The 9,350-nt window shown below is 40.0% G+C and overlaps 1 protein-coding gene across 1 annotated transcript; it reads right to left on the reverse strand.

Moving 5' to 3' along the window:
- Positions 1–616: 616 nt before the first annotated feature.
- On the reverse strand, positions 617–6,736 carry GDF3 (growth differentiation factor 3). Its single transcript, XM_007469364.1, has 2 exons — positions 6,469–6,736; positions 617–1,443 (listed from the first exon to the last, which is right to left on the reverse strand). The coding sequence occupies exons 1-2, from the start codon at positions 6,734–6,736 to the stop codon at positions 617–619; spliced, it is 1,095 nt and encodes a 364-aa protein (XP_007469426.1).
- Between the last annotated feature and the right edge of the window lie 2,614 nt (positions 6,737–9,350).

The raw sequence follows: 9,350 nt of genomic DNA on the forward strand, positions 1-9,350 counted from the left end.
TTTTTTTTTTTAAGTAACACTGTTAGCATAGCATATGAGGTCTGGCAGAGAAAGTTGATTTTATTTTATTTTTTAAAATTTTATTCTATTTATTTTTCTGGGGTTGTGCCGCGCTGCTTGTGGGATCTTAGTTCCCCAACTATGGATGTGAACCCGGGCCTCGGTGGTGAAAGTGCTGAGTCCTAACCACTGGACCGCCAGGGAATTCACAATGTAGATGACTTTAGAAAAATTGGATATTTAGCTGCTCTAAATCTCACCTTCTTTATCTATGAAACATAAATAATAGTGTTTACCTCAGAGACCAGTGGAATATATTTATAAGGAGCACATAGAATAATGCCTGCCTATAACAGAAGATCAATAAATGACTGTTTCCTTCTACCTAGAATCTAATATACTCCCATGAGCGTAATGCAGAAAATTAACTAAGATCATTAAGGCTGTGTGTGTGTGTGTAAGTGTAACTCAGGACATCATTAGTCATGATGGATTTTCCAAGAAGACAAATTGTAAACATAAATATACTGACAATTCAGATCCAAAGGTCATAAGCCAGATAGTTTTATTAGAACATTTACCCCAAGAACACCCCTTCTGTTCTATTGCTGAGAGTCTAGCCACACCCGCACTCATCAACTACCATGTTTTCATAATGCCGTAGAATGACATTGTCATCGTTGTCCTGATAGAGCATGGAGATGGGGGACAGCTTGGTGGGAATGCAGACAGCCTGGGGAACTGCTGGGTCAATGGCGTGCATCAGCGCTTGCATGAAAGCATAATTGGAGCTGTTGAGGGAGGTGGTCAGTGAGAAAGGACAATCTCCGTGGCAGTAATTAGCCATGAAACCCTTGGGGGCAATGATCCACTTGTGCCAGCCCAGGTCCCGGAAGTTGATGAACAGCTGGTGACGATGGCAGAGGTTCTTGCAAGAAGCCTTAGAGGCAGGGATGGCTGCTCTCCTTTTGCGGGTAGGAGGGTGGCACTGCTCAGGGTTGAGGGTGACCACCAACAGGGAAGCATGCAGAGAACGTCTCAGTCTGGCGCAGGTGTCCTCAAGCTGAAAATTCACCCCAGAGGCTCTGCCTCCTTTGACCAGTATCTCCAGGAACAAACCTATGTTCTTCCGGGGGTAATTATTCCTCTTAGCCACATCCAACAGATTGAAGTGAAGGACACCTTGAGGCCGTGGTACTGACTGCAGTGCAAACATTTTACCTGTCTTTGGGGTGGCCTGGCCCCGCACGTGTGGCTCCTGAACCAGGGACAGAGCCAATTCCAGTTCTGGTCCCAGGTTATAGTAAGTGTTGGGCCCCAAGTCCAGGCCCAGCTGGGCCATTGTTAACTGTTCCTCATCTTTAATCGCAGACAGATTAAAGGAGAGGAGCTTCTGTAGGTAGGAGGAGGCTTGGGAAAGGCTCTCGGAGTAAAGAAAGAAACCTAGATGGGGACAGAGAGATGTGAGTCACCTCCACCTGTGTGATGTAAATGTCAAATGTTATATGTATATCCACATATACAAAACAAGGGCAGGAAATTCTCAGCCATTTGGGAGGATTTGTTTCTCTCACTCCTCATTTATGGCCAGAGGTTCTTATCTACATATTGCAGGTCCCCAAGGGATCCTGAATAGAATTTAGAAGGTCTATAATCTTGGATGGGAAAAAGAATCACATCTTTATCTTCACTAAACTCTAAGTGACATTTAGCATTTCTTTTGATTATGAATATAGGCGACAAATCCCAATAACCTTGTAAGCATCTATGACACTGTTACCAATAAAAATCATAGGTATGTTCATATATTAAGTTGTTGCAAATAGCTTAAAATAACATTTATGCTCGAACTACTTTGAATTGATGGTATAATCCCTTCTTCAGATCTTGTTATTTGTTGCATGAACAAAATATCATATGCATTACTATACACACATTCATTTTGTAAATATTTCTATAAATGTATTTCAGTATTTAATTGATTTCTTTTAAAATTCTAAATATTTTATATTAGGCATATAAACCTTTTTCTGAGAAGGGGTTCATTGGCTTCAACTGCCAGTCAAAGGGACCAATGGCACAAAAATGTTTAAGAACGCCCTACGCTGTCAGGTGTTGTAACCACTTAGATTTACTTCAAAACAAACGCCTGTCATCCAGCCAAGGCTGGCCCTCTGGAGCTCCCTTATGTTTCATCCTTAGGTAATTCTTATCTAAAGCCCACAGTTTTCAATGTCAATAATTTCTAGTCTTATACTTTTTTTTTTTTTTTTTTTTTTTTTTTGCGGTACGCGGGCCTCTCACTGTTGTGGCCTCTCCTGTTGTGGAGCGCAGGCCCAGCAGCCGTGGCTCACGGGCCCAGCCTCTCTGCGGCATGTGGGATCTTCCCGGACCGGGTCACGAACCCGTGTCCCCTGCATTGGCAGGCGGACTCTCAACCACTGCGCCACCAGGGAAGCCCTCTAGTCTTATACTTTTGAATAGTTCTCCCACTTCACTGGAAAATGAGATGCAATGTGATTCTTCAATTTCTCCACATGGACCCCCTTCTCTGTATCTTTTGAAATTGTGCTGAACTCTCCCTGTTTGCAAAGCTAACTTCTCTGCTTAGATTTTCATACATCACCTACTCCTCTAGGAAAAGGCCCAATAGAGGATACATTTACCCTTTTTTTGTTTGTTTGTTTTGCATCTTCAATTTCTCTCAACAAATAACTTCTTTGACCTGATGCCACCATTTTGTTTGGTAGGGTGGCTCTACCCTAAGAGATTTTCTAAGCTCATTCAGCCTGTGGAGAAATTACAATGGAAACCCAGGTATTCTAACCATTCCACCACAATGCCTCTTCATGCTCATTTAAAAAACAACAAAATTAAAAAGCATTTAAAATTACCCAGGTTCCTGTTCAAGTCTACTATATCATCTCTCCGTTTCTTTTCATGGACCATCTTCTTTAAAAGATTAGTCTATGTTTGTTGTCTCTACTGCTTACCATATATTCTTGTTATTGTCTAAGTCTCTTACCCTTACTGGTCCACTGAAATAAACATCTTTAAGTGTTGCCTAACTAGCAAATGCAGGGATGTTTTCACAGGGCTTATCCTTCTCAACCTCTGTGAACAGTTGATCTCTCCTGTTCACAGCTTTAATTCTAACATATTAGTCTCACTTTTTACTCATATCACTAAATCACATTCCTTAGGCATGGAAAAAAACCCAAAAGACAGAGAGGAAAAGATGAACAGATTTGAAAACATGAAAATAAAAAGCTTCTATATTCAAAAGACATCATGAACAAAATTAAAAGCTGAAAGAACAACCAAGAATACTTGTAGTATGTATATAAAGAGCTTTTACAAATGATTAAGAGGCCTCACAAATCATTAAGGAAAAGAATCCTTAACAGGAAAAGGGTCATAATGTGTAAATAAATTTAATGTTTAAATTTGAAAAAATGTATAAATTTTCAAATAATAATACAATTATTTGAAAAATAAAAATGAATGATTCACATTTTAAGATAATAAACATGATAAATATAGTCAATACTGCTGTATGTTGTGTATAAAAGAGTAAGTAAATTCTAAGTTTTTAGCACAAGGAAAGAATTTTTTTTCTGTTTCTGTAACTTTGTATCTATATGAGACAGTGGATGTTTGCTATACTTATTGGATTTATTGTTGTTGTTTTGGCTGCACAGCGCGGCTTCTGGGATTTTAGTTCCCCAATCAGGGATCGAACTTAAGCCATGGCAGTGAAAGCGCCAAGTCCTAACCACTGGACCACCAGAGACTTCCCTCACTATACTTATTGAGATAATTGTTTTGTGGTATACGTAAATCAAATCATTGTGCTGTACACCTTAGACTTATACAGTGCTGTACGTCAATTATATCTCAATAAAGCTGGAAGAAAAAAAAGACTATATTCTAAGTCTTAAATAAATAAGCAAATAAATAAATGATTCATTATCCATTTGAAAGGGCATCGTTCCACCTTATTAAAGAAACATATTAAAACAACGAGATCATGTTTTGCTACCAGATTAACAAAAATTAAAAGCTAAAAGAGTGTTGTTACCTAATGGCCACCCAGTGCAGCACGGATAAGTACACTGTAATATACTAACAGAATAAAATCCTAGACAGCAATGAAAATGAACTACAAATACACACAACACGGATAAATCTCACAAATGTAATGTTGAATGAAAGAAGCCAGACACGAAAATGGATACATTCCACAGTTCCACTTACATGAAGTTCAAAACCAGGCAAAACTAATACGTAACGTTTGATGTCAGGATAACAGTTACCCTTGTAGAGAAGTATTGATTAACAGAAGGGGGCATGAAGGATCCTCTGGGGTGCTGGTCATGTACTGTTTCTTGATCTGCGTGCTAGTTATTCTGCAAAACTTCATTGAGCTGTTCTGTACAATTTATGCACTTTTCTGAATGTACATTTTACTTCAATAAGTTTCTATTTTAAAGAGACTACTGTCAAAGTAAGTGAGAATTCTCATACAGTCAACGTGGAGTATCAATTTTAAAGGATATTTGCTGTACATCAAAAGTATAATTGTAAAAACAAAACAAAACAGGATAAATGTGCCTACCCTTTGATACAACAATCCACTTCTAAGAACTTATCCAGGGAAATAATAGAAAAAGCGTGCGCACGCACACACACACAAATGGATATAAAGCTGCACTATTATAATATGTTTATGTTCATCAACAGGGCATCAGTTACATAAATTGTAGCATGTCTATACAATGGAATATCATATAACCATTAAAACAGGGATAAGCTGACTATATGTTATGACTTGAACAAAATGTTCATAATATTGGAGGAATGTATAGTATGATCCCAGTTATAAAAAAAATTACAAGTTTATATTATATATATGCAAAGAAGAAAAGTCTAGAAGAATATACATCAACTATTAATGGTGGTTTTCTCTAGGGGGAGCATTAGGGAGGAGTGATAATGAGATTGTGTCCTTTTCCTGTACCATTAGATAGAATTTTGATCATCACAAAAATTAAAAGTTTTTTTTCCGTGGTGAAGGGAAGGAAGTAGCCTCAGCTATTTCTTACTCTCTCCTTGGAAAAGTCTTCACACCAGCACCCCTCACCTCTTAACCTTCCTCCAGGAATTGTCCCTGAAGCCCCACCCCCAAGGCATCTAACGTGACACTTAGCACAATGTATGGAAGTCATCTGTTTGTTGATGCGTCTTCTATAAACTCTTAAAAAGCTGACTTTATCATTCATCTCTGTACTCTCATGGTCTTACACAGTTGCCGGCACTTAGTAGGCATCCAATAAATGCTTCTCGGACTCAAATCTTATTTCCAGTTGCTGTAAAACTAACCAGCCACGGCTCTCAAGTCCTCCCACCTCAACCACCTGGGAGGCTATATAGAAATGCAGATTACAACACCCATCTCTGACTTTGAATAAGAATCGGGTGGGGGGGACTTCCCTGGTGGCACAGTGGTTGAAAATCCGCCTGCCAATGCAGGGGACACGGGTTCGAGCCCTGGTCCAGAAAGACCCCACATGACACCGAGCAACTAAGCCCATGCGCCACAACTACTGAGCCTGTGCCCTAGAGCCCGCGAGCCGCAACTACTGAGCCCACGTGCCACAACTTCTGAAGCCCGTGCGCCTAGAGCCCCTGCTCTGCAACAAGAGAAGCCACCGCAATGAGAAGCCTGTGCGCTGCAATGAAGAGTAGCCCCCGCTCGCCACAACTAGACAAAGCTCGCGTGCAGCAACGAAGACCCCACGCAGCCAAAAGTAACTAACTAAATAAATAAATTTTTTAAAGACATTAAAAAGAAAAGAATCGGGTGGGGGCGTGAGGGACAGGAACTAGGCTGGAGAATCAACTTTTAACAGTTGATCTGGGTAATTTTTGGTGGGTGGTCAGTTTGGCAAATTACTGAATTATCTGAAAGGTATGACGATGGCATATATTATCGCCTTGTATTTACAAATTACGAATAGCCTTTTCTACCCATCAAAAGTAATGGGAAGGTATGGAGCGGGAAGCAAAAGTCCTGGGCAAACTGACCCCAGAGGACCAGGATGAGTAAATTTGGGGCTCAGGAGTGGGAGACTGAGCCCTAATTCCACTCTCACACCTCCACCTAAATTGTAGCACAAAGCTGTTGATTCAGAAAAAACCATTTTGAATCCTGGCTTTGTTCACACACTAGCTGTATGATCTTGAATAGGTTACAGGTTATCTACTGTCTGAGCCTCAATTTCCTTATTGTTAAAAACTTGATAAGAATACCTGCCTTCCTCTCGGGACAGTGGCTGGGATTAAATAAGATAAAATGTGTAAATTACCAGTACGTGGCAGTCCATGAACCCCTCGGTAATTGTTACTTCCCCTTTATTCCTTTCTTCACACCAGATTCATCTCTAGGAAAGACTCCAGTGTCCTCACCTTGATCTGGGAGAAGTCGGAGTATGTTCCCACTGACACCCAGCTCCTTCACGTAGCACGAGTCTTGAGAGACGCCAGTGGTTGCTGCTGCCTCTTGATCCTGGAAAATTCTCTTCAAGATGGAAGGCACAGGTTGGAACTTCTTGGGTGAAGGCTCTTTGTCTAAGCCCAGAGACTGGAGAAAGACACGTTCTTGGAATTGGAATGTCTGGCCCAAGGCCAGGATTAACAGGAGGCCTAGAGCCAAGCCTGGCAGCGAAGGAAGCATGGCGCCTGAGCTGAGGTGAAGCTGGCTAGTGGGGCTGAAGAGAGCTCTAGCGCCTGACTGCCCAGCAATTCAGGTGCTGCTAATTTATCTGAGGTAAGATAATCAGGTGTGAATTGCTCTCTTCCCAGCTCCTCAAAGGCAATTGGATACAAAAAGGACAGATTTTTTTTTTTTTTCTCTTCCCCAGTTCTGCTCTCCCAGAAAAAAATTCACAAAAGAAAGATTACCCATGCATGGACCTAACTCTCCAACAATCTGAGATTTGTCAGCAGTAGACTGAGTGGAAAGGAGATACACATTTATTCTTTTAACAAACATTTATTAAGCATCTATTATGTGCAATGCGCTGAGATGGGTGCTAGGAACATATTATTCGTAACTGAAAGTCTTGTCATTCATAGTCTAATTAGACAAATACACAGGTGGAGTTCTACTAAACTATATCCACAGCCAGGTGGAAAACCAAACCGGGGAGGGAAAACCCCTCCTGGGAAGGCTGATCTACACTCCCCATCTGTTTTCAGCTCTAGGACTGAATTTTGTTCCACTAACTTTGACCTTCCTGATTAAAAGTCAGAAATCAGACTGACTGGGTAATTCTGGTTCCAGTACTTATTAGCTCTGTGACATTAGACATGTCACTTAACCTTCCTAAATTTTGTTTCCTCAACTGAAAAGAAAAACCTGCCTTCTAATTTGCCATAGGAATCTGATAAGATGATGTGTTTAAAGTGCTCGGCACAGAGCCTGCCAAAAGTAAGCACACACAAAGTGTTCACAGTGGAGAAAACTTCAAAGCTTAGCAGACATTTTTCACTAAGACATTCAGGGCTGAAGGAGCTACACATGTAAAGGCAAATAGGTTATTGAGCAGTCTGAACAAGGCAGCATACATCAATTTCTGTTTTGGTTCTGTTTTGTTTTGGCCAAACCATTATGAGATTTTTCAAATGCTATAGAAAAATTAGCTTGTTTGTCACCCAAATAATTTTCAAGCTTTTTGAGAACAGACACTTTATCATTTTACATTATTTTAAACCACCTATTTTTTTATCTTGATAAATTTTATTACTGCAGTATTTGTAGATGGAAAGAGTATATATAGATATATATTTTGATTGCCTTTCATTTTTATAAACAGTAAGCAACTGTTTTATGAAAATTTATCATTTGAACCTTTTAAATTGAGAGTGGTGGGAAGGGGGGCGGTTTCTAGTGTCATGAATGATTTGGGGTCACAAATCATTGCCCTGAAATTATAACCATTCATAAACTCAAACCCTTTACATCAGGCTCTCTGAATCTTGGTCAGTTTCTCTCCCACCTATTTTTTTTTTTTTTTTTTTTTAGCTGCATTGGGTCTTTGTTGCTGTGAGCGGGCTTTTCTCTAGTTGCAGTGAGCGGGGGCTACTCTTTTTTTTTTTTTGAGGGGGGGCTACTCAGTTGCAGTGCGCAGGCTTATTGCGGTGGCTTCTCTTGCTGCGGACTGTGGGCTCTAGGCACATGGGCTTCAGTAGTTGTGGCACACAGGCTCAGCAGTTGTAGCACGTGGGCTCTAGAGTGCAGGCTCAGTAGTGGTGGCTTGCAGGCTTAGTTGCTCTGCAGCACATGGGATTTTCCTGGACCAGGGCTCAAACCTGTGTCCCCTGCATTGGCAGGCGGATTCTTAACCACTGCGCCACCAGGGAAACCCAAAAGATTATTGTTAATTAAAGAAAAACAGGGACTTCCCTGGCAGTCCAGTGGTTAAGACTCCAGGCTTCCACTGCAGGGGGTTGTGGGTTCGATCTGTGGTTGGGGAACTAAGATCCCGCATGCCATGTGGCATGGCCAAAAAAAAAAAAAAAAGAAATTTTAAAAAAGCACAGACATCTCAAGTTAATGAAGTTACCACTCTCCTCTGTATGGGAAGATGCAAGAGTCTGAGTTCATTTAAATCATTCCTTGAATACAAGCATGGCCATTTATTAAATAGAATATGAATGGCCTGAGATATCATGAAGGGTCTCACTTCCTTTCCCTATAAAATTACAGCATTAAATTTGACCTTCTTTAAGGGTTCTACAAACAAAAACACTATAATTCTAGGGGAATGGGGAGGGGCAATATAGGGGTGGGAGAGTGGGAGGTACAAACTACTGGGTATAAGACAGGCTCAAGGATGTATTGTACAACACGGGGAATATAGCCAATATTTTGTAATAACTGTAAATGGAAAGTAACCTTTCAAAATTGTATAAAATAAAAAAATTTTTAATTAAAAAATAAAACACACAAAAACAAAATAAACAAACAAAAAAACATTGTAATTCTGGACTTTCAGCCCTAATTAGAAAATCAAAAGCAAGACAATATGGCTAAATATTATAGAACCAGTTCCGAAGTCATGGACTTGGATTAAAATCTCAGCTCTATCACTTACTGGCAGTGAGGTCCTAGAAAAATTGTTTCTCTGGCCTTTGGTTTTCTAATCAATAAAATGAGAAATATATCAGTTCAACAGAATTATTGTGATCATAAGCATAAAAAATATTCAACTTCAATCGTAAAAAGAAGCAAATTAAGCAATATGGATGGACCTAGAGATTATCATAATAAGTGAAGTAAACCACAC

Source organism: Lipotes vexillifer, unplaced genomic scaffold, assembly GCF_000442215.2.
Source record: "Lipotes vexillifer unplaced genomic scaffold, Lipotes_vexillifer_v1.1 scaffold395, whole genome shotgun sequence".
NCBI lineage: Eukaryota > Metazoa > Chordata > Mammalia > Artiodactyla > Lipotidae > Lipotes > Lipotes vexillifer.